General features: G+C 48.2%; 1 protein-coding gene across 2 annotated transcripts; it reads right to left on the bottom strand.

Moving 5' to 3' along the window:
• Positions 1–344: 344 nt before the first annotated feature.
• Positions 345–27,504, bottom strand: Afg3l1 (AFG3 (ATPase family gene 3)-like 1). Of its 2 annotated transcripts, none has more exons than NM_001108456.3 (17): positions 27,344–27,504; positions 22,556–22,643; positions 21,844–21,918; positions 18,306–18,391; positions 17,012–17,161; positions 15,592–15,660; positions 14,044–14,168; positions 12,941–13,211; positions 10,067–10,204; positions 9,691–9,844; positions 7,748–7,855; positions 6,732–6,857; positions 4,001–4,111; positions 2,547–2,662; positions 1,080–1,280; positions 808–1,002; positions 345–674 (listed from the first exon to the last, which is right to left on the bottom strand). In NM_001108456.3, exons 1-17 carry the CDS (start codon positions 27,479–27,481, stop codon positions 456–458), a joined length of 2,370 nt encoding a protein of 789 aa, NP_001101926.3. In that variant the 5' UTR covers positions 27,482–27,504; the 3' UTR covers positions 345–455. The 2 variants fall into 2 exon arrangements, with proteins under 2 accessions (NP_001101926.3, XP_063134234.1); XM_063278164.1 differs by lacking the exon at positions 27,344–27,504 and adding an exon at positions 23,531–26,845 and having other exon boundaries at positions 22,556–23,408.

Genomic DNA, 27,504 nt, shown 5'->3' with positions numbered 1-27,504 from the left:
TACGTCTTCACCAAACTTTATCTGCGCTGGGTCAAGGCTCGTCCCATGAGCAGTTACCTCAGAGACAAGCTGTAAGAGGCACACCTGGGAACTGAACAGGTTGTGTCTACTGAAAGCACGATGGAGCTCCTCATGGCTCTACCCCTGGAATCCCCACAAAAGACATCACTCAGGGCTTCACAGAAGCCAGAGTCCAGCTTCCTCTCCTGTCTGAACTGGCCGCCTCCAGGTCCAGGGCCTATGGTCTCAGGCCACACCTTTGCTCCCTCAGCTATCTTCCCGGCTGGATGCCAGGTCCTATCTTCCTTTCTGTGGGTTTTGAATGGTCTTCTCTGAAACGTCTGTTTGCAGTTGTCACCTGTTTTAATTGGTTTTTCAGTTACTCTGACACTGCTCTGCCAAGGCTGAGCAGCTCCCAGTCATCAGTGGTCACAGCCACCACTGATGGCCACAGGCTACGCAGGGCTCTCCTGCAAGCTCTGCTCAGTGCCTCGTTCCTCCCGCCCCTGATTCCAGTCTTTCAGCCCCTCAGGAAGGGATGTGTCCTCCTCTAGACTGCCGGTGCCCTCTACAAATTCCTCATAGGTGGACTTCTCTGCAAAGGGCCGGGGGCCCAGGAGCTCTATCATGTCGGCTTTCTCCAGCACTTCTTTCTCCAGCAGTCGCCTGCCAACCTGAAAAGGAGGGCCACCATCAGGCTGCTGTGCCCGGGACAGAAGGTACTTAGTGGTCCTGACCCAGACACAACCCGAGCTAGGCAGCCCACAGAGATCAGCATGGCACATACCCTAACCTGGGCCCCCTCACCTTCTCCACCTGCTCCCGGCACTGTGTAAGCAGCTCCAGGGTCCGATTATAGGCAGACCTGACAAGGCACCGCACCTCTTCATCAATGAGCTGGGCAGTGGCCTCACTGTACGGCTTCTCCACCATGGTCTCGCCTTGTCTGGGGAAGTCAAAGGATACCTGGCCCAGTTTCTCACTCATTCCGAACTGCACAATCTGAAGAACAGGAGGAGCCCAGGTAAGTCATGTCCAAGGGAACAAACAGGGCCACACAGTAGGACACTGCCCCTTACCTGGGCATAGGCACTCTGGGTGACCTTCCTCAGATCATCCTGAGCCCCTGTGGTGATCTGACCAAAGAACAGCTGCTCGGCCACCCTGCCCCCCAGCATCATGCACATGCGGTCGAAGAGCTGCTCGCGGGTGTAGAGGTACTGCTCACGGGGAAGGTACTGCGCGTAGCCCAGCCCCTTACCCCGAGGTATGATGGATACCTGAAAAATAAGAACCCGGAGCTGCAGAAACAGGTCAGAGGTTAAGAGCATGCACTGCTCAAACTCAAGTTCCCAGAACTCACATTGGGGGACTTACAACCATCTGGAACTCCAGCCCCAATCAGAGGCCCCCTTCCAGACTCTGTGAGGCTTGCCCTTATGTGAGCAAACCCACACCCAGACACGCCCAGACACGCCCACACGATACAATAAAAAAGGCAGGAGAGAGCTCAACAGATGAGCACTGGCTGTGCTTTCGCCAAACGGGCCTGGGTTCAGTTCCCACCACCCACATAGTGGCTCCCAAGCATCTGTATCCCCCTGTGCTGAGGGCAAACATGCAGGCCAAGCACTCACACGCATACACATAAATCTAAACAAAAAGCTAAAATTAATCTTTAAAAAAAGCCTACACGTTGTCAGCCTCAAACACTGTTTCTCTAGGCCCTGAGGTGGCCATAGTCCCTTATGACTGAAAATGGCAGACTAAGAGCCGGGAGCCTGAGCCCACTACAGACCAATGGAGTTCCCTGAGGAGTGTGCCCACCCGAACGGACTCAGAGTCTGACCGGGTAACAGAGGCTCTCCAGGATTCAAATGCACAATTACCTGCATAAGAGTCAGAGCCAAGGGCTGGAGAGATGGCTCAGTGGTTAAGAGCCCTGACTGCTCTTCCAGAGGTCCTGAGTTCAATTCCCAGCAACCACATGGTGGCTCACAACCATCTGTAAAGAGATCTGATGCCCTCGTCTGGTATATCTGAAGATAGCTACAGTATACTTATATATAATAAATGAATAAATCTTTAAAAAAAAAAAAAGAGTCAGAGCCAAAGCTTAATCCTTAAGCTAAGTCCCACCCAGACCTAATGCCTCCTGCTCTGCCTCTCTGCCCCAAGAGGAATCTGAAATTACAGTCCCACAAAGTCCGTGAAAAGTAAGGGAGACTGGGGGAGAGGTCAGACAGTGAAGGCTCTAACCACCAAGCCATATGACCAGATTAATGCCTGGGACCCAGACAGTAGGAGAAGACTGGCTCTCACCTCTGACCATCACATGTGTGTACACACGGGCAGGCAGGCAGGCACGCACACACTCACGCACGCGAGTGCACACACTCACACAGAAAGGAGAGTAGGAGAGCTGTAGAATCACGTCTGTGAGTGTGCTGTACCCATGTGGGCTGACACCTAGAAAGCTGGAGACAGCACTTGGGCCTAGCGGCTGCCAAGGCCGTCAGCTGATAAACACAGCTTGAGCGACTGACCTTCAGCAGAGGGTCTGCATGCTCCAAGAACCAGCCCACCACTGCGTGCCCCGCCTCGTGGTAGGCTACAGTTGTCTTTTCACTGGGTTGTAGGACCTGGGTCTTCTTCTCAAGGCCTACAAACCACATTCCAAGGAGTGAGAAACAAGGGAATAATGTCCACTCCCAACCCCCACAGGGAACGGGCAGTTGGGACTGACTGCCAGACCCCAGTCCCAAAGCCTAGTCAGGAACCGCTCCCCTCTATCAGACGGTCTTCCCGAGCTCCAGCTCCTCTCTCCTCTGCTTTAAAATCCACCTCCTCTCCCAGAACTGGAGGGCACTCCATTCACCCACTGTATCCAAACCGGACTCATTCTGCTTTGGAAAGCCATTGGGGCTGGAAAGACGACTTAGCAGGTTAGGAGCATTGGCTGCTCTTTGGGAGGTCTAGGGTTTGATTCCCAGCACCCAAACAGCAACTCACAACCATGTAACTCCAGTTCCCAAGGGATCTGACACACACCCTCTTTTGGATTCTATGGGTACTGCACACATGTTATACGCAGGCATACATGTAGGAAAAAAAATCCACACACAGAAAAATAAAAATAAATCTAAAAACAAAATGTTTAAAGCAAGCCACTCTCAGTCAATCAACTCCTAAGTCCAAATCCCAGGATCACTTTCTGTTCTGTGTCAAGAAGCAACACCCAAGCGATACCAAGAGGACGCTGTCAGCGGCCAACGCGCACTGACAGCAGGTGCAGATAACACTGTGTGCCGAGCTGTGCACACCACTGTAAGGACTGACTGGGCAGCTCACCCGAGCTGAGCTGCTGGAGCGGCCCTCAGGACTGCGTGTCCTTCACACACCATACCTCGGTGATAAAGCCCTGAGATGATTGCTAACCTGGACATACTTCAGCTTTGACTCAGGGACGGATCTACACTACCATTTGTCTGATCCCCTCTCCAGGAACCACACCAGACCAGCCACAGCGCCATTTGTCAGCTCTCAGTCTCAGCGCCCTAAGAGATGAGCCCTAGTCCACCAAACTTGAGTTCCTGCCTGGCTAGTGCAGCTGGCTCGGCTGCTCCAGGCTTCTGCTTGAACTACCGGGGTGGCCAGTGTGCTGGCTGGAGACAGGAGCAGGTGAGGAAACACATTAACACCCTTTAACTGCTGTCCCATGAGAACTCAAGCACGGGAAACCTGGGACGGCCCCTGCCTCACACAGGCTTTTCCTTGGGACCATCATTTATCCAAGCTCCATTCTCCCCCTCCAAGTAGACTGTCCCTGCCTCTATATCCAAACCCAGCTCTGGCTTCCCAGGGCCTCACACACTTCAGAGGGGACTGAGAACAGCGGGACAGCCCTGGTTCTGACATCAAGCAGATGTTTCCTGCATGCTGAAATGAGGCTGGGCTATCCAAAATTGTCTGTGCATCCCGGGGATGTATGTGGGCTTACCTCCAATGACCCTCTCGATGGCTTGCTCAAAGTGCCGCTCCTGGACAGAGGGGCTGAGATGACGGGCAGCAATCAGGGCTGCTTCATTGCACACGTTGGAAATGTCAGCACCTGAGGCAGGAGAACAAAGCAGAGTCAGTGTTTCTGGCTGCTGGCGTTCCACCGAGATCACTTTATTAAAGGAAAAATCTCAAGAAGAAGCCAGGTTAAACCACAGCAGACAATGTAGATAGTAGATAGAAACTGCTTCACTGGGCAGCAGTATTAATGTTGCCAAAGTTTCTGGCTAGTTTCCCAACTGTATTGAGAAATAATTCATGTATTATAGAGACAAACGTTACATTAATTTTTTGTAAGCTTACTAATGTGATGGACAGCACTGTCAACATGAAGAAACTGACGACCGCCTGGGAGACATCAGGACGGCTTGGGAGAAGCCACCCAGAGATGCTCCAATCTACACTCACACACACAGATGCTTCCACTGGACCTGCTCCTTCTACCCACAGATGGTCCCTCAGACCCTCCACAGCAAGGAGGCAGCCAGCTCTCCAAGACTAGACCAACATCTGCATCCCCATTTTCTTTGGTTTCCCAGAGACACAGCGCTCCAAAGTCAGCAGGAAGTGACTAAAGCTCACGACGACCCTATTCCTGCTTCACCATCGCCTCTTTCTAGCATTTCCTTTTTCTAATTACACAAAAACGGAGGGATGTTAGCCTTCCTTCTAGGCTCCACTCCAGTTACCTGGCTTACTATAAAAGGGGCTGTTCACCCCTCCCTGCTCTCTTCTCTGCCCCTTCTCTGCCTGAACTGTTTCTCCCTCTCCCCATCCCCCACTCCCTGTATTCACAGCCTCTCCTCTCCTCTCTCTATCCTTTTCTTTCTCTACTCCCTTCTCAACTTCCCTTTCCAGGCCCTAAATAAACTCTATTCCATATCCATTGTGTGGCTGGTACCTCAGGAGGAAGGACTGCTTTGGCATGGCCGCGCAAGGCATTGCTCCCGCCTCACCATACCCAGCCAGCTCTATAGAACATATTCTGGCTTCCTTTTTTTAAAAAGTATTTTTATATAAAACCCAACAGCAGTGCCTCCGTAGCAAAGTGTGAGTCCTTCGACTTTTACAAGATTGACTGGGCATTAGGAGGGCCTTGCAGCCAGCTCCACTTTTAATTTTAAAAGTCAGTAGCAGTGTTTCCATTTCTGGCTTTCAGAAGAAAACACTCTGCTCTTCTTACCTCCCACCTCCTTGTAGGGATCCAAGGGAGCCCTTTATGGACTGTGCTCCTTAATACAGATCTATAATTGGTTTTATGTAATTTTTTAAAAAAATATTACATGGAAAAGTTATAAGCCAAAAAATAAAAAAATATGTAAAATTAAAAATAAAAAAAGTGCCTACACAGTCATCTTTGTAAACGTGTCTCTCCTTATGGCCTCAAGTTACCGTCTCTCGGCTCCTGCTCCGGCCTGGAGAGCGGCCTGCATTTCATTCCTGCGGGGCAGGTCTGCAGGAAGCCCCTCTGCCTGTCACAGTCTCGCGGCTTCTCAGCATTTCCAGGCTCTGGTTTCTAAACAGAAGCTCGGAGTTCATCACCAAGGACCCTGTGTCACTCTGGAGCTCGAGTCTCTCGTTCCTTCTGGATTTCATCCTTGCCGCATGAGCCTTACTGCGGGCCTGAGTTTACTCCTACATTTGAGGTCACTGAGTTTCTTGGACATATGCATGCATTCCTGTCTCTTTTAGTTTGGGAAGTTTTGTGTTGTCATACCTTTAAATATTCCGCTGCATTTATTTTCTGTCCTGTCCTTCTGCAGGTCTAACTGGTGGTACTGTGGCAACAGGCCCAAGGCTCTCTCTCTTTTTTTTAAAGATTTATTTATTTATTATACATAAGTACACTGTAGCTGTCTTCAGACACACCAGAAGAGGGCATCAGGTCCCTGGAGCGAGAGTTACAGGCAGCTGTGATCCACCCATGGGTGTTGGCAACTACACTCTGCTCATCTGGAAGAGCAGCAAACAACCTTAGCCACGAGCCCTGCCCCGGAAACGCACGTCGGTGAAGTGGCATCCTGAAGTCCATGTGGGAGTGGGTCGGTGTGAGTTATGGGGAAGCTCAGTCCTCCCACGGTGGACAGTGTTGAATTCCCTCAGCTCCTTAGAGGCTCAGCAAGGAAACTGAAGCCCGGGCAGCAATCTCCTGTTTCTTAGCTGTACATGCGGGTGGACACCTGAGCTCTACGAGGGGCAGGAGGTTGGGCAGAAGGACTCTACACAGAATACCAAGGAGGCCCTTCACATTAGCCTGGCACAGCCTTCTCATTGCCACACCAGACAAACGTACGCCTGGCCCAGTGCTGAGCAAGATGCTACAGGGAACCGGAGGGACGACACTCGTAATGCTCCAAACGGCAGGAGGAGAGAGCTGGGGTCAGAAGACCTGCCAACCACGTGCCGCAGGAGTCATGAGGCAACTGGGTTTCAGAGGGCTGCTCTGGAGAGACAGACAGGACAGAAACTCCTCTGCATAGGTCTCCACCCACTTCTGGGGTTCAAACAACTCTGGTAGGGAAACAAGAACCCTAGTAGCAGAGACTAAGTTTTGAGAGGAAAAGATGAGGTTCAAAGTTCTACAGACCAGGGCGAGCACTTACCAGGACCGAATGTACAGCTGAACATATAATGGCCCCTGCTAAGTGAGTGCTCAGCCAAGAAACACTCACCAGTGAAGCCTGGAGTTAGAGCTGCCAGCTTCCTCGAAAGAGCGTCCCTGGTGAGGCTTTCATCCAGCTTGAGTGGACGCAAGTGGACCTTGAAGATAGAGGACCTGCCTTTGATATCAGGGGGGCCTAACAAAGAGAACGAGACACACAAGACTATGTTCTCAGAGCTTCTGAAAAGGGTTTCCCCACAACCACTTCATAAAACAGCAGCAGAGCTCCCTGCCTCCAACATTCGACTGCAGCAAGGTTGAAAATGGTCAAAAAGTCCCAAGTGCTCTTGTCCTGGGCAATGCTGCCATCCAAGCACTTTCCTGAATGAGGTATGTAGCTCTCTGGTAGAGTTAGCAAGGACTGGGGTCAATCACCAGTAAAACACATACATACGACACTCTGACACACACACTCGCACACACTCTCACCTCCACGTGAGCACTCTCATACAACACACACACTCAAACATATATTATGCTCAAAATCACTTTCACACGCTCATACACAATACGCAATCACTCGATCTCACACACACTCACACTGTTACACACACACTGTTACACATATACACTCATACTCACATAACATACTAACACATTCACACACTCACTCTTATATGCACTCATACACACTCACTCTAACAGTCACACACTCTAACCAACTCAAACACAAACCTTCCCACCTTCTAATATTAAGTCCATTGCCCACGGCTACGTGACCCAACAGAAATGGTCCTGAACACAAGACCAATGTGTTCCCCTTGGGAACTGTTAAGGGAAGGTTAATGTACTGGACCATCAGGGAGAAGGAGAAGGGAAGAAAATAAAATCTGGACAACAGACTCGCCCTACAACACTCTTACCTGTGTTCACAAGGACATCCGGAGAGGCCAAACACAACTATCATCCCCACAACGTTACGTGGGACCCAGCACCGAGACTCCAAAGGCTTAGAAAACAAGTTCTCCACGACTTTAACCTCAGGGGCTGAGGGTCACACCCAAGACACACATGCCATGCACTCACCGATGTAGATCTGGCGGTCAAACCGGCCAGGCCGTGTCAGGGCTGGGTCAAGGATATCAGGGCGATTGGTGCCGGCTAACACTACCACATTAGTGGTAGAGTTGAACCCTAAACAGAACGGAGGCTGGTTAATGACAAAGCCCAGGCAACACCAGAGGCTGCATGGCCATTCCCAGCCATCACAGCTTGTTCCTGGAGACAATTCTAGAAGCTGCACCTGCTCTCCACAAACCACTTCCGTGCTTTCCCTTTTGAGTATTTCTGCTGTGTGGCCTTTGTGTTGGATTACACCTGAGTTCGGCTGACTCTGTGACTCCCTGGCAAAATACCAAACCCAGGAAGGGTTCACGAACCTCGACATCATCCTAAAGACAAAATCTACCAAAGATCCAGTGCAAGCTTTTCCAAACTCAGAAGCTGGGACAATGCCCAGAGTGACAGAGGGACGGCCTGGCTAGACTTGCTCTGAGGTCAGCAGAACAAGGTCCAAGAGAAAGGGGTATGGCTGAGTCCACTCTGCCCTATGTGCACGAAGGGACACTCATGTGACTGTGCACCTCTCCAGGGGAGCAGATGCCCTCATCCAGGCTAATCTCCTGCCTCCTGGCAGGTGCAGGAGGAGCTCTCTGAGGGTCAAACACTATTGCTCACTCATGTTTGTCTGAGAGAGCTCTTCCTGAAACTCAGACGGCGCCGCCCAGACACGGTGGCACACGCCCATACTCCTGACACTCAGGAGATGGAGGCGGGAAGGGGCTACGTAGGAAGAGATATAATGTGAGTATGCATGTGAGTGTGTATGTACATATAAATGTGAGTATGCATATGCGTGTGTATGTACGTATAAATGTGAGTATGCATGTGCGTGTGTATGTACATATAAATGTGAGTATGCATGTGCGTGTGTATGTACGTATAAATGTGAGTATGCATGTGGGTGTATATGTACGTATAAATGTGAGTATGCATGTGCGTGTGTATGTACGTATAAATGTGAGTATGCATGTGCGTGTGTATGTACGTATAAATGTGAGTATGCATGTGCGTGTGTATGTACGTATAAATGTGAGTATGCATGTGAGTGTGTATGTACGTATAAATGTGAGTATGCATGTGCGTGTGTATGTACGTATAAATGTGAGTATGCATGTGGGTGTGTATGTACGTATAAATGTGAGTATGCATGTGGGTGTGTATGTACGTATAAATGTGAGTATGCATGTGAGTGTGTATGTACGTATAAATGTGAGTATGCATGTGCGTGTGTATGTACATATAAATGTGAGTATGCATGTGGGTGTGTATGTACGTATAAATGTGAGTATGCATGTGCGTGTGTATGTACGTATAAATGTGAGTATGCATGTGCGTGTGTATGTACGTATAAATGTGAGTATGCATGTGCGTGTGTATGTACGTATAAATGTGAGTATGCATGTGCGTGTGTATGTACGTATAAATGTGAGTATGCATGTGCGTGTGTATGTACGTATAAATGTGAGTATGCATGTGAGTGTGTATGTACGTATAAATGTGAGTATGCATGTGCGTGTGTATGTACGTATAAATGTGAGTATGCATGTGGGTGTGTATGTACGTATAAATGTGAGTATGCATGTGCGTGTGTATATACGTATAAATGTGAGTATGCATGTGAGTGTGTATGTACGTATAAATGTGAGTATGCATGTGCGTGTGTATGTACGTATAAATGTGAGTATGCATGTGCGTGTGTATGTACGTATAAATGTGAGTATGCATGTGGGTGTGTATGTACGTATAAATGTGAGTATGCATGTGCGTGTGTATGTACGTATAAATGTGAGTATGCATGTGCGTGTGTATGTACGTATAAATGTGAGTATGCATGTGAGTGTGTATGTACATATAAATGTGAGTATGCATGTATTCCTATGGAAACAGGGCCCCGCAGACCTACTCACCATCCATCTCTACAAGCATCTGGTTTAATGTGTTTTCCTGCTCACTCTGGCCTCCCAGGTGGCCACGGCCTCGCTTCCTGCCAATTGCATCAATCTCATCAATGAATAAAATACAAGGAGCGTGTTTTCGGGCCATCGCAAACATGTCACGAACCTGGAAAAGGAACCCAGACCGGATGTTGTCATTCACATTCCCATCACACATGAGACAGCTCATGCACAGCACCCCTCTGGATGGGGCACTCAGGGTTCCCACACAAAGCCTGTGGCCACAGGAGACGCTGATCCTGGGCAAGAAGTGTGCTGGCGCCCTCTATAGCTGGTCACCTACCAGTCACCTACCCCCTGCTGTCGCCCTCTAGAGCTGGTCACCTACCCGTGCTGGCCCAACACCAACGAACATTTCCAGGAACTCCGACCCATTCACAGTGATGAAGGGCACCTTGGCCTCCCCCGCAGTTGCCTTTGCAAGAAGCGTTTTGCCAGTACCAGGAGGACCAGTGAGCATTGCTCCCTGCAATAAAAAAGGGACACCTAGTTCTCCAGCCAGACAGAGAACACCCTGGGAACAAGCCCAGTTTCTATTTAAACCTAAAAAGGAATTTGTTTCCTAACACATACAGGCAATTTCTAGGACTAACAAGAATCTTATCAAACACACCACTTACAGAGCCTAGGATTTTTAGATCTCTTTAACAACTTGATGCACACGATTGGAGAAATGGCTCAGCAGAGGTAAGATGGTAAGGAGGCACAAAGATCTGAGTGGAATTCCTATAACCAATGTAAAAAGTCAGGTACAGAGGTCATCGACTTGTAATCACAGTGTCAGGAAGGCAGAAGCAGGCTGACTCTCATGGGCTCTCTGGCCAACAAGCCAGCCTTGGCTACTCACAAGCTACCGGCCAAACGAGACTGTCTCAAAACAGATGGTGGAGGGTTCCTAAGCAACGACACCCAAAGCTGTCCTCTGGCCTACCCTCTCTCCATGTACACAAGTCTGCCTGCGTACACGTGAACACACACACACATACAATTAATGTATTCACCATACTTTATACACAGACACAGCATCAGACCCTCCCTTAGAAGAGCTGGTTTTGCAGGAATAGGTCTAGGAGTAGCTAGTTCAAAGCACCAGAATGCTTTCTGAGGTTACTGCCTGACTCCACTTGCCACCCGGCAGTGAAGCCACTGCCTGCTGAAATCTAGCTGTGAATCTTGTCCAAGCCCTTCTGGCTTGAAGAGTGGATACAGCTCATTTTGAGCGGCTCCCTCAGTGACCCAGGTCCCACATATGAATCTGCAGAATCAGTGTAAAGGCTCTGCCACAGCAGCACTCAGACAGGAGGCAGAGACTCTGCAGAAACCATAGCCTGGCATACAGCAGCAGCAAGAACCAAGAGGTCCAATCTCAAACACAGCGGAAGTGAGGCTGTCCACAACCTCCACACGAGTGCTGAAGCACACCCTGACAGCTAGCGATCTGTCAACGTCACACACAACAGTCACCAGGAGAGAAGGAACCTGAGGTGAGAAAATGCTTCTATCAGACTGGCCCCGGCAGACAGACAAGTTTGTGTGGTGTTTTCTTGATTGATGATGGATGTGGGGGGCCCTAGCCCACTTCGAGCAGTGCTACCTCTGGGCAAATGGTGCTGGGTTCTACAAAGACACAAGTTGAGGCAGCCACAGGAAGCAAGCCAGTGAGCAGCTTCCTCCATGGCCTCCGTATCAGCTCCTGCCTCCAGGCACCCACCCTGCTCAAGCTCTACCCCGACAGCTTCAGGAACTCTTACGTGGAAGTCCGAGAGGAAATAAAACTCTTCCTGTGGTTCGAATAAGAATAAACTCAACGGGCCCACAGGAAAATGCTCTACTAGGAGGCAGGGCCTTGGAGAAAGTGTGTCACTGTGGGTGGGCTCTGGGTCTCAGAGGCTCAAGCCAGGGCCACTCTGTCTGTCTGTCCGTGTCTGTCTGTCTCCCTCTTCCTGCTGCCTATCAAACTAGAACGAGAACTCTCAGCCACTTCTCCAGCCCCTGTCTGCTTGCACGCCGCCATGCTTCCCACCAGACAATAATGGACTAAGCTTCTGAACTATAAGCCAGCCCCGATTAAACGTTTTCCTTTAGAAGAGCTGATGTGGTCATGGTGTCGAATCACAGCAATGAAACCCTAAGACACTCCCCAGCCAGATGGTGGTGGTGCCTTCAATCCCGCACTCAGGAGGAAGCAATCTCTCGTCTCTCTAGAAGTTTGAGGCCAGCCTGGTCTATGGAGTTCTAGGACAGCCAGGGCTACACAGAGCAAGTCTGTCTCAGAGAGAGAGAGAGAGAGAGAGAGAGAGAGAGAGAGAGAGAGAGAGAGAGAGAGAGCGAGCAAAAGAGCCCGGACTGTCAGGTTTGGTGGCAAAGTTCCCTCCCCAAGAGACATCAAACCCAACTTAATGCATTTGTTTATTAATGTGCATGTGTGGGCACATATATGCCACTGAACACACGTGGAGGTCAGAGTACAACTCAGAAGATGGTTCTCCCTTTCCTTCTCTCATGTGGAAAAGGGATCAAACTTGGTTCATCAGACTTGGTATTGGGTGTCTACCAACAAAGCCATCACATGGCCTGCCCTTGGAAAAAGATCTAAAATGGTTCCTTTTTCATGGGCTTGGTGCCGTATGTTTTTAATCCCAGCACTGGGGAGACAGAGGCAGGTGAAGCTCTGTGAGGAAGCAGCCTGGGCTACACAGTGAGACTTTGGCTAGCCTGGGCTACAATAGTGAGACTTTGGCTAGCCTGGGCTACCTAGCGAGACCTGTCTGAACAGCAAACCTTGTATCTAGAGTTCAGAGTACAAGATCACCATCAGGACATTGGAGATGAGAGTGTAGCATGAAAAACAGACAAACAACAGATGTGGGGGTTTTTGTTTTGTTTTCTGAGACTGTATCATCTACTACATCTAGCATCTCATAGCACAGGCTAGCCATGAACTCACTGTGTGGCCTAGGCTACCCCTAAACTCTCAACTAGTCCTCCTGCCTCCACCTCCCAAGTGCTACAACTACAGGCATCGGTCATTTTACCGAACACTCAGACTTCTAATGTCCTCTACTGCAGGCACTATTTCCGAGCTCTACTGTGATTGACAGAGATACAAACTTAAGGGAAAGGAAACTTTGTTGAATATTTGCCTCCTCTACATCACAGCAACCTTGTGGCCTAGACTATCACTGTCTCCTGAGATCCATACCTTTGGGATTTTGGCTCCTAAATCCTGATACTGCTTTGGGTTCTTCAGGAAATTCACAAACTCCATAATTTCCAGTTTGGCTTCTTCACAGCCAGCCACATCTGCAAACCGCACATCGATGTTGTTCTTTAAGATCTTGGCTGTTGTCTCGCCAACACTGAAGAGGCCTCCTCCTCGCCCACCGCGGCCAGTCCCCATTGGACCCCTCTTCATAGCATAGAGAAGGATGCCGACCAGGACCAGAGTGGGCACGAGACTTCTAAGAAGGGAGCTGCAAAATCCAAGGAAACCATTTGCTCCTTATGAGAAAGGTCAGAAGTTCCATCGTTATGAGAAAGAGAAAACCACTCTAAAACTTCCACTACACAAAAGAAGCAGTTTCTAAAATGCCCTACAGTCTGTCTGCAGAACTGGTCTGCCCAGTCCTAACTGCTCCACGCCTGCCCTGACCCACCTGACAGAAGGCTTGGTAGGGCAGAGGCCTTAGTCTCTGGCCAAGCAGGGCTCACAGAGCCTAGTTTTTCCTCAGGAGACTCTGACTTAGCAAAAATATCAATACCTAATATGTTTATTTTTCCTGTACAATACGTTTTAAAGGCTGCCTGGCATTCTCCTAGCAATAAACAGACGTAAGCCAGTGTCATGGTATATACTTGGGAGGCTGAAGCAAAATTACTTAAACCCAGGAGTTGAGACTTGGGCAGCAAACACAGCGAGACTGTATCTCAAAAAAAAAAAAAAAAAGTTTAAAACAAAAGTAGACCAAAATGCGGGGCAGTGGTGGTACACACCTTTAATCCCAGCACTTGGGAGGCAGATGCTAAGTTTGAGGACAGCCTGATCCACAGAGATACAGAGCAAGTTCTAGGATAGCCCAGGCTACAGACACCCTGTCTGGAGAAAAAAAACAAACCAAAACAAAACAAACAAAAAACAAAACAAAACATTCTTTTAGTATTGATACTGTACATATTAGCAGATGGCTATAATATTTAAAAGAAAATAAAGTCACTCCAAAGTACGTTAAACACTGAATGCTTTGTGTTCAGAACCAGATGTCTACACTAGAGTCGCCCACAGACCTCCGAATCCCTAGAACTCACCCATCGCTCTCAGTTGTGTAAACCACCGAGACCTGGTTGGTGGGCTCAACGCCCAGCTCCCACTGGGCGGACTCGAGGTTCCGTTCGAAGGTGTCAACACTACCAATGTTAAACCACACGAACTTCTGCAGAGACCAAAAGGAAGTTTAGTCTATGCTGTTTTGTCCCACAGAGAAAGGCTCTGACACACTCATCCACACTTGTGTTCTCTCCCAGAAATGGCGCTTTCCCCAGCTCCGATACTAGAAGTAGACAAATCCCTTCCTGAAACCAGTTTCAACCAGTACGCAAAAGGCAGCTCACCCAGTTCTGGGCAAGCAAACCTACAAGGTTTTAAGTTCTGGACAAAGTGTAAAATGTTGCAGCAATAGCCCAAGTCGCCCTTCTGTCTTCCCACTCTTTCTTCACAGATTTTGGTAAATAGCTCTTACATGGTACTGGACCAAAGTTAGTCTTTTTTTTTTTTTTTTGGTTCTTTTTTTCGGAGCTGGGGACCGAACCCAGGGCCTTGCGCTTCCTAGGTAAGCGCTCTACCACTGAGCTAAATCCCCAGCCCCCCAAAGTTAGTCTTAAAGCTTCCTGTACTCACCATCATCAATTTAGGACAATAAGAACAATTTTTAAACTTCTTTTTAAAAAACTATTTTTCGGGGCTGGGGATTTAGCTCAGTGGTAGAGCGCTTGCCTAGGAAGCGCAAGGCCCTGGGTTCGGCCCCCAGCTCCGAAAAAAAGAACCAAAAAAAAAAAAAAAAACAAAAACAAAAAAAAACTATTTTTCGTGTGTGAGTATTTGTATGTAGGATGTCTATGCACTCTGTTCACGTCTGGAACCTGTGGAAGCAGCAGAGAGCGGCAGAAGCTGGAGCTGAAGTTATGAGTGCTCAGGAGCCGCCTGCCATGGGTGCTGGAAACCAAGCTGGGACCTCCAGAGGTGCAGCCAGCCTTCTCTAACCACTGAGCCATCTCTCCAGCTCAAACCATCATAAATAACAGATAGTCGGCCAACTACAACGTAATTTACTGAAGGGACAAGTACAGTTTACATGTTTTAAAGATGATATATCTAGGGGCTGGAGGGATGACTCGGCAACTGGGAGTTCTGTTCTTTTTTTTTTTTTTTTTTTTTTTTGGTTCTTTTTTTCAGAGCTGGGGACCGAACCCAGGGCCTTGCGCTTGCTAGGCAAGCGCTCTACCACTGAGCTAAGTCCCCAACCCTGGGAGTTCTGTTCTTACAAAGGACCAGAATGTGACTCCCAGCACCCAAGTCAGGAGGCTCCTAATCGTCTGTTACTCCAGCTCTAAGGGGATCCAGGGCCTCGGCCTCAGTAGGCACTTGCACTCACATGCATACACAAAATAAAAATGATACAAATCGATTTTAGCCTGGTGTGGTGTAGTGCACCTCTAATGCCAGCATCAGGAGGCGGAGGCAGGTGGACCTCTGAGTTTGAGGCTGCCCAGTCTGCACAGTTCCAGGACACAGGGCTACACAGCCCAACAAACAAACAAAGAAACAAACATAGACACACGGTACAAATTCACCCTCACCTCAGATGTGGTACCGGGAACTGGAATGACTCGCACAAACTGCTTGTTCACAACCTCCAGCCGATCCACCTGGGAGGAGAGAAGAGCAGCTGTAACAGCTGAGGCAGCAGCCGGGAATTCAGGCAGCCATAGCGCTCTAGTCATGGGCACCCCTGCACCATAAAGACAGCACATCACCCCAAGCCTCCGAAGCCCAGCTTTTAGTTTCTTAGACGCCTGAGGCGTGAATCTATCTCACCTAAATAAACAAGAATTCAGGCCTCTCAAATTTGGTACATCTGAGCTCCATTCCAGACTGTACTAAAACCCTAAATACAAGTCAGTCTAACACTGACAAGAGAGTAAAATCTGTGCACACACACACGATGTGTATAATTGCGGGTGCACACGCCCCACATATGTGGACAAGAAAGGACACGTTTAGGGGCCAGTCCTCACCTCCTACCTTCTTCGAGAGCAGTGGTTCACAACCTTCTAATGCTGTGACCCTTTAATACAGCCCCTCATGTCATGGTGACTCCAGCCATGAGATTATTTCATTGCTACTTCATAACTGTAATTTTACTACTGTTAAGAATCATAATGTAAATATTTGCGTATTAGGTGACCCCTATGGAAGGGGCCGAGAATTGCTGTAGATCCTGGACAACATCTGCTTTTCCACTGCGTATTGCAGACGACCTGGCCCAAAGCTCCCAGGGCCTCTCCTCTCCTCCCTTCCCCTCTCCCCATAGGCGCACAAGGTCACAGGCCTCCTTGCTGTGCGTCCAGCTTTTACGTGGGTTCTGGGGATCTTTGATCTTCGTGCTTGCAGAGCAAGCATCTGTCCCTACTGAGCCACCTCTCATATCCAACGAGTAAAATCCTGAGCACAGACCTGATCCTGAGGCAGAAATATTGTGTTCACAACGACAACAAAAAAATGTTAAATAAATAAAACTCCAGGCGTGGTCCCACACATCTTTAACCCTAGCACCCGGAAGCAGAGGCAGGTGGATCTCTGTGAGGACACCTAGGACAGTTGTACAGAGAAATCTTGTCTTGAAAAAAAAAAATCAAAAACAAAAACTGTCCAGTGCTGGCCAACAGAGGCCAGAGGCACAGCGAAGGAAAACAGTTGAAAGTCAGACATGAGACTGAATTCTAAAGACTAGAAGTTAAAAGGCAAGCTACAAAAGATGGCGTACCACCTGAGGCTAAGGCAGCTTCCACCCAGCTGGAGAGCAGGCCTGCACGCTGGGCCTAAGCTGCCCCTATGAGTTCCCACGTCTGGGCTCTGCCCCAGGTGGCCTCTGAGGACGGTTATCAATCAACAGTAGCCTGACTCTCTCTGCCCTTCCTTGAGCTCACGGCATCCTTAGGGAACTGCAAACTTCCTGCCCAGCTCTCTTCCCAAGTAGACAGAATACAGCCTCCTTACCAGACCTCGGGCCAGGTAATACTGCACAAAGTGTTTCCAGGTGATCTCCTTTCCAGGATCTCGGAAATAGAAATACAAAAATCCCGAGGCCACACCGGCTCCCAAAACAGCCAGACTCCGGAAGTCTTTGTCGTCCCAAGGAAACTCTCCCTAAGGAAAACAAGATAACACATTTTCTAATTAAGTAACAAGTGGGGTTTTTTTGCTTAAATATTTTCTTTTTCATATGTATTTATATGCATGTGCAAGTGTGTCTGGAAAGGGGTGTTCATGGAGGCTGGACGGAAGAGGGAGTTTGGTTCTATGAAACTGGAGTTAGACACAGCTATAAGCTGCCCAATGTAGGTGCTAGGATCCTCGGATGAGCTCTTCTCCACTGACTGTGTGCACATGCGTGTACTCTGGAGACTGAATCCAGGACTTTGCATAAACTCGCTCACAGTGCTGCTACTGAGTTACATCCGCCCTAGGAATGGTTACTTTATGAAATGACAATTTCAACATGCAGCTCTGGTATAAAGCCCAGGCTAGCCTCAAGGCACAGTCTTCTCTCTGCCTAGCTCTTCCTCTCACATACTAGGAGTAAAGGCATGAGCCACCACGCCTTGCAGGAGCTTACCTCTTACCTGGGACTCTGTTAATTTAGACAGAAGTCTCAACACATTTCATAAACTTCTTAATCTTTCAAGTGCCTACGTCCCTCAAAAAGCTACGCTGGAAGTTAACACCAGCAGCAAAAGTGTCCAGGGTGGGACCTCTAGGAAGCAATGGAGTCACAAGGATTCCACCCTCATGTATGGGAATTGTATGCTAACATGAAAGGTCTTGAAGGATAGACTGTCCCTTCTTGCCACGTAATGATACAGCATTGCTCCTCTATAGAGAAAGCAATATGCAAGACACCACCAATGGAGCCTTGAAAGCAGAGATCAAAGCCTCTACAAATGCTGACAGCAGCTTTCCCACCGTGCGTTTCCAGCCTCTTTAATTGTGAATAAATGTACAGCATTTACACATTAGGACATCTGAGCAGGGCATGGTGGTGCATACCCACAATTCCAGCGTTAGAGGCAGAAGGTTCACCACAAGCCAGAGCTAGTGAGCTTCAGGCCAAAAGGCTAGGGAAGGAGACCATGCTTCCAAAAAGCCAGAACGAATAAATCAAGTTTCACAGCAATTTTGTCCAACAGCAGGAACAAAATAAGACACAGACACATAGGCTCAGCTCTGCAGGGACCATGCCCTGTAAGGAAGGAACAGCACATCTGGCTCTGGTCTTTAGAGACACACAAACCTTCTGCATCCGTTTCCACCAGGTGAAGTCATCTCCCTTCCCTCCTCTGTGGCCTCCATCTCCTCCAGGGCCAGAATTCTTTGGCTCTATGTTTCAGAGATGTAAAAAAAAGGGAGGGTGGAGAAAGAGGAGTTTTATATTACAACACAAACAGAAGTTCAGAGAACGAGAACTCAAGACCAGAACCAGGCTGGGGAGGTAGCTCAGTCAGGTGCCTGCTATGCAAACACGGGGATCTGAGGCACTGACATGTGTGCCTGCAGACCCTGCATTGCTCTGGCAGACGAGACAGAGGATCCCTGAGGCACGCTGGCAAAGCCAGTCTAGACCACCCGGCAGGCTCCAGGTTCAGTAAGAGACTCTTCCAAAAACTAAGGTGTAGGCTGGTGAGAAGGGTCATCAGGTAAAGGTATTTGCCACAACGCACATAACCTCCTTCCCATCCCTGGGACACAAGTGATGGAAGGAGAGACCAATTCCCACAAGCTGCTCACCACCCTCTCTCTCTCCCCGGCCCTGCCTACCCCCTCTCCCCCGTCTCCACACCAATGAATAAATATAGTTAGGAAAATTAAAAATATAGTGGAGAGTGATTAAGACACCTAATATTAGGCTGGAGAGATGCTCAGAGGTTAAGAACACTGACTGCTCTTCCAGAGTTCCTGAGTTCAATTCCCAGCAATCACATGGTGGCTCACAACCATCTGTAATGGGGTCTGATGCCCTCTTCTTGTGTGTCTGAAGACAGCGAGAGTGTACTCACATACATTAAATAAATAAAGTAACTCTTTAAAAAAAAAAAGACACCCAACAGTGACCTCTAGCCTACGAGCCCATGCACACTTATGATAATGCATCAAAACAAACAAACGGAACCCCAGAGGAAAAAGAGGAAAGAGGAGGCCAGGAGACATTGTTGAAAGCAGCTTTGGATCATAGAAACACCACTTACATTCTGCTTGTGGGCTTCAAACAGGAGCTGTTTGTTTTTGTTTTTTGAGACAGGGCTCTGTTATGTATTCCAGGCTAAACTAAACTAAACCCTACAATCCCCTGGCTTCAGCGTCTAACAGCATTTTTTTTTTTTTGGCTAAAAACATCATGGCTGTACTTTGGCTGGTGGGGCGGGGGAGGGGGTGGCGGTGGCGGGAGGCAAAGCAGGCTGGCACAGGTACATCCCTTCTCAAGAGAGTCGAGGTGCATGTTACCAGCTCTCAAGAGCAGTAAGTCAGTAAGCAGAAAACAACCCTGCCTCCTGCGTGCATGCATGTGTGCCTGCCTGTGGTGTATACATTGTTTATTTTTTCTTTCTTTCCTTCCTTTTTCCTTTTTTTTTTTTTTTTTTTTTTTTTAGATAGGATTTCACTATGTAGCCCTGGCTGTCCTGGAACTCACTGTGTAGACCAGGCTGGTGTCTAACTCAGAGATCCGCCTGCCTCTGCCTCCCAAGCACTGAGATAAAACACATACATCACTATGCATGGCCCATATGTACACTTTTGACCTATGAACTCTAAGAAGAGGTATCGTCCCTAAGTCTCTTTTACAATATTCGGAAAAGTTCTAGGTCATGTTGCCACTCCAACACTAAAACCCTAAAACACTTTCATGCGAGTCCAGAAATGGCCACAGTGACACCAGAGATGGCAACGTCACTAATGAGACAGAAATATTCACACAATTTTTCCAGATAAAACATTAGTCTTGGGAAAAAATGGTAGCAAGCTGTACCATCGTGCATACGATAAGCCTGTGAGTATTTCTCACTGTTTAACGCTCATAGGTACCTAAGCAGGTGGAGCTCACCGGTTAAACCCATCCAATTCCCTGAACTGAGATGCAAGCTAAGAGTAATGGGAGACGCCAGCGGTTAAAAGCACCAGATGCCCTTAGACAGGGCCCAGGCTTGATTCCCAGGACATACATGGTGGCCCACACTATCACTCCAGTCTCAGAGTATCTGACGCCCTCTTCTGACAGAGGCACACTAGTGGGCACAACACACACGCACAAAAACCACCCGAATGCATGAATAAAATAAATTTAATTTAATTTAAAAAAACTTAAAGCTGAGTGGTGGTGGTCCACATCTTTAAGAGCTTGGAGGACAGAGGCAGGCAGGAGGATCTCAAGTTCAAGACCATCCTGGTCTTCAGAGCAAGTTCCAGAACAATCACAGCTATACACAAAAACCCTATCCCAAACAAAAACAATAAAAAAAAAAAAAAAAAAAAAAAAGAGGACCTACCAAGACTTATCCGAACAAGCTGAGAAACTGTGGGGGATAAAGACACAGACAGACAGAGGCTGACTTAGGAACGGAAAGCAGCACTCACGTCACACAACCACGTTTTCTGCTTTTCCCTTCTCATGGAAATAAACCCCAACACCAGTCAACGGTTTAAAACTACTCAAACATGCCAGGCATGATCAGGCACAGCTTTTATCCCAGCACTCAGGAGGCAGAGGCAGGCAGATTTCTGAGTTACAGAGCGAGTTCCAAGCCACCGAAGGCTACACAGTAAGACCATGTTCCCAAAAACCAAAAAGCAAGCAAACAATCGAATAAACCTCAGAGAAGGGGGTTGGGGATTTAGCTCAGTGGTAGAGCACTTGCCTAGCAATCGCAAGGCCCTGGGTTCGATCCCCAGCTCCGAAAAATAGAAAAGGGAAAAAAAACCCTCCGAGAAGGGGCTGGAGAGACGGCTCAGCCGTTAAGAGAACTGGTGCTCTTCCGGAGGACAAAGGTCCCAGCACCTCACATCTGTCTGTAGCTCCAGTTCCAGGGGACCCAGTGCTCGCCTCTGGCCTCTCTGGGCACCAGGCATGCACATGGTACACAATCACACATGCAGGAAAAACACTCATATATATATAAAATAAAAATAAAAAGTAAGCTGTAGGCGTAATGGTTTTGTGCAGTGTGTGAAGTTTACCCTTGTGTTATTCAAATGCTGATTTCTCTGCCCTCCTGTCTTGTTTCAATCTGGACAGGATATTATAATTCTTATACCAAGAATCTCCTGTCTCAAGCTTATGTGAACAATTCTTACCATTTATTCTCTGCCCTGTCAATAAATGCTGATCACCCAGTGGCTGGGCAGAATAGAGAACAGGGCGGGATGTCCGCCAACCAGAGGAAGGAGATAGGGAAGAGAGAAGAGACATTCAGATCCTCGAGGTAAATGGAGGGTTTAGAGCCATGAGGAAGGGGTCTGGAAAAATTTCACAGAAATACACCCAATGCCTGAGGTGCCAGATCAATAATAAAATCCAAGGACCCACGGCTGGGGATGGGAGGAGCCAGGTTAGCATAGGAGGCTGAGGGAAATCATTTAACTGCTCAGCTATTGAGAGCCATTTTAAATAAATCTTGGTTTCTCTGTGTTTTGTTTTCAGGACTAGCATAAGGTAAAGAAATATAGCCACTGGATTAATTCACTGCTAATATTTATATAAAAGATAATTCATTTACAATAAACTAGAAATATTCAACTGTAAAACCTGATGGTCTGACTTATCAAATGGGACTTCTTACCTTTGTTTGGAGCTACTGAATTTCCTGGGCTTGCACTTTTTCTGTTCTTCTTATTCTTAAAAAACTTCTCAAACCCTAAAATACAAAATGGAGAGGTTCTACCATTTTTTAAAACAAAACAAAACAAAACAAAAAACAAAAACCACATACTCAGGAAAGCAACAATCCTGTCCTCAAAGCTGGCTGAGAAAGCAAGAAGAGAATTACCCTTCCTTCCCACTGTTCTGAACTGACCCTACAACACGCTGCCCCTGTCAAACGCAGACACATGGGCTGTGCACTATGCTCCTCTACTCTGGCCTCTACGTGTATGGTCCCTTTGCTCAGAACACTGAGCACAGGTCCACGGCTTGCTCTGAAGGGCTTCAGGTAGAGCACCGTGTTCTGGGTAGTTAATCTATACAGCATTTTACTTTCCAAACATGAGGCTGGGTCTACTATGCATAAACTATGCATAAACATAGTTATTTCCACACCTCCCAAAAGATTTAATCCAGTAATATCCCTCTGAAGGTTTCACTTTTGCCAGGGTCAGTGTTAGATCAAAGTAAGAAAGACAACTGTGGTGGCTCAATATGCAAACCAGAAAGGGGAGAACGGAGACATTTTAGCTGTCACTCCCTTGTCACCTGCTCAGTCCATGTGAGGGACACTGAGCGAGTCACACTAGTCCTATTGATCTGTGGCACTAGTGAAGGAGGTAGGCCAGTACCTTTGGGAGGTTTTGAGTACAGGCTCGGGGAAAATGAAGTCAGTCTTCCCTGCAGAGCCAGCTGCTGCGAGCATCTCCCCAGACGACCCTGGAACAGGAGATAGGAGATTGGGTGCTTCTGTGACCAATGCCACATCCTCTCAAGAGCGGCCAGGACAGGATGCAAGGGCCGGAATTCAAACTGAGGTATGAGCCTGTCATTTTGTTTACCTATTTAAATATCCAAGCAGAATAAATATGAACTAAAGTCACTGTAAAGACTTCTAGAGAATTTTTTTATGGCTATCATCTCCAGCCAGGCAGAGGTGGGCATGCCTTTAGTCCTAGCACTTGGGAGGCAGAGGTAGGCGGCTCTTCAGAATTCAAGGACCAGCCTGGTCTACACACTTGAGTTCCAGGATGTCCAGGTCTATGAAAAGACCCACACAAAATTACAAAACAGGGCTGGTGACTCACCTGTAATCTCAGGACTTTGGAAGCTGAGGCAGGAGGCCCACAGGGAATTTAAGTGCAGCCCGGGCTACATAGTGAGACCTTTAAATTAGGTAAAATGGTGCAGCAGGTAAATACACTTGCTTCCCAGCCGAGCATCCTAAATTCTAGATGAGGGAAGGACAGAATGACTCCCAGAAGCTGTCATGCCAGCTATGGCGTGTGCACAAAGATACTAAAATGCTGGGAGATAAATACCATTGTCCATACCTACAATCTTAGCATCTGAGGTTAAGGCAGGATAGATGTGAGTTCAAGGTCAGTATGGGCTACAAGACCATTCCTTAAAATTAAAGGAAAAAAAAAGGCATCCCTTAAGATGACCACATTTATGCCCTCAAGCGTATCTCTTCCCTACCACCTGGTTCTTTTTTTTTTTTTTTTTTTTTTTGGTCTTTTTTTCGGAGCTGGGGACCGAACCCAGGGCCTTGTGCTTCCTAGGCAAGCACTCTACCACTGAGCTAAATCCCCAGACCCTACCACCTGGTTCTTAATTCTCATGTTTTATGTAGCTGATTTGACTGGACATGGTGATGCCACTTTTGACCCCAGCACTCTGGAGGCAGAGGCTTAAAACTCAGATTTGCTAATAATGACAAATAAAAAGTCCGATTTGGGGGCTGGAGAGATGGCTCAGTGGTTAAGAACACCCGACTGTTCTTCCAGAGGTCATGAGTTCAATTCCCAGCAACCACATGGTGGCTCACAACCATCTGTAAAGAGATCCGATGCCCTCTTCTGGTGTGTCTGAAGACAGCTACAGTGTACTTATATATAATAAAATAAATCTTTAAAAAAAAAAAGTCCTATTTGTGATGAAAAATGAAAAATTACCTTGAGTCTCAGAAGAGACTAGACTTTTAAACACTGACAGACTAAGAGGAGTTTTGAGGCAGAAGCAAATGCATTGTGTTATGCTACGGCCAGGAATCTAAGGAGGCCAGGGCACAGATTGTGGCAGTGTGACTACAAATGGCCCTGTGGTTTGAAGCTTGGTCCCCAGCTGATGAGCTGTTTGGGAAGAACTGGGAAGTGTGTGGTCTTGGAGGAGGAGGTGTGTCACAGAGGCAGGCTTTGAGACTTGAAATGTCTCCTGTCATTCCTGGTCTGTTCTCTGCCACCTGCCTGTGAGATAAGAGTTCTCCGCTGTTTTTGCCTTCTCCACCCTCACAAACTCTTAAACCTCTGAAAGCATCGGGTTTCTTGTATGAACTGTTTTGGTCACAGGGTTTTATCAGAGCATAGGAAAGTAACTGGGACAACGGTTACTTTGTCCCTTTTCTGATTACTTTAGGTTCGCGACATCAGCTATGTGTGAGTCAGTAATATCTGTCATGCACAAAGCCAAGTTATGATTGTGGCCTGTGGAGGCTCTTTCTAGTCAGACCACACAGCAGATCCGCATCTGTGTCCCTCCAACACAGACAGCTGACACAAGCGGGCCTTAGAAGGCCGCTATCTCCTGACTTGGCCACTTCATTCAACCCTTCTTCATTCCTGTAACACAGAACATACCAGCTGTACCTGCTCCAAGGCAACGTTGCTATTCTACATGCCTGGCCAGGCTGCCTGCACTTCTATGTTCTACCCTAGCTGAACAAGTCCCACAGCATTTCTCTCTCCCCCGTCCTTTCCTTCCTACCTCACAGGACCTCCACACCTGCCATTACTCAATCACTGTTTCAGACAGACCTTAGAATAAGCATGATCACACGGAGGCTGGGTGTCAGGCACATTCCTTCAATCCCATAATCCACTGCTAGGAGGTGGGTGGATCTGTGAGTTCAAGACCAGCACAGTAGGGTTGGGGATTTAGCTCAGTGGTAGAGCGCTTGCCTAGCAAGCGCAAGGCCCTGGGTTCGGTCCCCAGCTCTGAAAAAAAAGAAAAAAAGAAAAAAAAAAAAAAAAAAAAAAAAGACCAGCACAGTGAATTCCAGGTCATCCAGGGTCACAGAGTAAGACCCTGCCTCAAAATAAAATAAAATTACCTGAAAAACTTGACAACACAGGCTTCTCTTGAAGCCTGAGTGTTAAAATCTATAACTAGAAAGCAGGTCGCTGCTGCGTTCCAGGTTTTAAGGGAACCTCTCAGCCCACAGATCATATAGCCTTCTGAGGACAGCAGCCACGAGAGCAGCTCTTGCCTGATTTGTTCACACCATATCCCCTCACCAACAAAGTATCAACAATGAGTTCTTCTGATAGAGAACGTGAGTCAGCCTCACAGTTCTGCAGGCAGGGAATTCCCTGGTGAGAGTCTCAGGAAGCTCAAAGTTACAAGATCCACAGTGCCACTACCAAAGTTATACATGCTAAAACAACTGCTCAGAGAGGAGACTCTCCAGTGGAGCCCACACTGGGGTGGGGTTTTCAGTGATACGGCTGCCTCTGGCTTGCCCATGTTCCTTTAAGCAGCCTCGACAAACTTGGTGATCCACTAAGTCTTGGCTTGGGTGGGAATGTTTGCTTGCACTTCAGTAGTCATCAATCCTACAGGAACGCTCCAAAAGATAGAACAACAGCTCAAAACAGTTTCAGCAAATCCCGGAGACTGACCAGAGGCCCTTCCCTCTCAAAAATACACTGCTGAGAGTCACTCTCACAAAACAAACCACAGCGAAGACAGACTCTGAGAAGAGCCCAGCTGCCCCAGAGAAGCAGGGAGTAGCCTAGCAACCTGGATGAGACAGAGGCTATCCAAGCGGCCTAGAAGACTCTCTGACAGCTGAGCTGTCTGGAAGAGGCTCAGACCAACCGAGCCACTAGGAAAGGTCACTCTCTAACGGGCATGCCCCATGTTTCTAGCTTTCCTGAGCTGTCTGCCTCCCATGCTTGCGTGGGCTCTGATGTAGCCGTCAGAGTCATTTCTGCTCCAGTAAATAACTCCACTAAAATTCACAGGATCACCAGATGGACTCTGGTGCTATCCATACTGTGGTCTGTTGTCTGCTCCTACCTGCGGTGGGTAAATGTTCGTTCCCTAATAGCAGTGTCGCACAACATCTTTCTTTGGTCTGTTATCAGAGCTCTGTCTAAGGTGAATGGGCACTCAAGTCTCTCCACGAAAGGCCACCCGACCCAGCCAAAGACCATTCAACATACTTCTTTCACAAAGACATAGGCCCACAGCAGCTCTGTAACTCAAGAGCTGCCTGAGCTATAACGACCTGGAACGCTCACTATATGACGATCTCCAACAGGTCACCCACCAGAACAGGATGTGTGACATGACCCGCAATGACTGTGCAGTGCACAGCACTAGAAACAAACCCGTGAGCATTTTCCCTATGCTCTGGGCAGCTACCTCCTCCTCCAAACCCAAAGACTCCCTCCTGCAGAGAAGGAAGCTCTTAGATGCCTCATAACCCCTATGCTCAGGAGCTCACAAATCCACAGGGCCCATCCCCAAACTTCTACAGGCAGAAGAGAACGGCTGCGGGGAGGGGAGCCTCTTCAGTGGTGCTGATTGTAGGTTTTGCAGGAAGCCCAGGAATGCAGGTTTTCCTTGGGTTGTTACCTTTTAAGGATGAAACTGCTTTTGAGTCACTCCTGTAAGTAACCCTTCCCCCCGTGTAGCCATATTTAATTCCAATAAGGTCATTGGTTTACAAAGCTAGAGAAATGATTCCACTTTTGACCTATCCTAAGTGCCCTATCTGGGGTAAATGGACACTTGCTCATGGACAGTTAAGCCACACTACCGTTATATTAAGAGGGAACAACGTAGGAAGCGCAAGGCCCTGGGTTCGGTCCCCAGCTCCGAAAAAAAGAACCAAAAAAAAAAAAAAAAAAAAAAAAAAAGAGGGAACAACGAGACCAAAAATGAGTTGAGGAAGAAGAGCTGTACCGCCCCTCTGAGTGACAACACATGTTTAATTGAAGATGGAGAATCAGGATGGGTATTCTCAATATAGCTATCTTTCTCCCTGGTGGGCCTCCTTACTATTGGCAGATGCACACCCTGTGATGGGTGGTAAAATGTCTATTAAGGCCAAACTATCTAAAATAAAGAAGCATCAACGGCGGGAATCCTATGATGGCCATCTTTCTCTGCTTAGTACGCCTCCTTAATGAATAAAGGCTGCCTTTTAAATGGGGTCCTACAGTAGCTAAATGGATAGAGGCTATATCGCACCCGCTCAAGGGCTGCGATCAGCGGCACTAGTGGAGTCTGGGGCAGGAATCAAGAAAGCAGCTGCGCCCGACCCCGCCGCAGGCAGATGACGTCACTGCGACGTCCAGCGCAGCCCCCGCCACGCCGCCCGGAACCTATGAACACAGTGCTTCCCTGCTCACCTGCAGAGCAATGCCACAGGCCCGCACGCTGCTCCAGACTGTCCCGCCGCTTCCTGCACATCCGCCACATTGCCACAGCTTGAAGAAAGGCCAGGCCAGGGCCCGAGTGCCCGCCGCCCCCACCAGCCGGAGTAACATCCCCCGGCCCTGACCTCGCGCCG

Source organism: Rattus norvegicus, chromosome 19 (genome assembly GCF_036323735.1).
Source record: "Rattus norvegicus strain BN/NHsdMcwi chromosome 19, GRCr8, whole genome shotgun sequence".
NCBI classification, from domain to species: domain Eukaryota; kingdom Metazoa; phylum Chordata; class Mammalia; order Rodentia; family Muridae; genus Rattus; species Rattus norvegicus.
The sequence above is the reverse complement of the archived record's forward strand: the minus strand, read 5'-3'. Positions and strand labels throughout refer to the sequence as shown.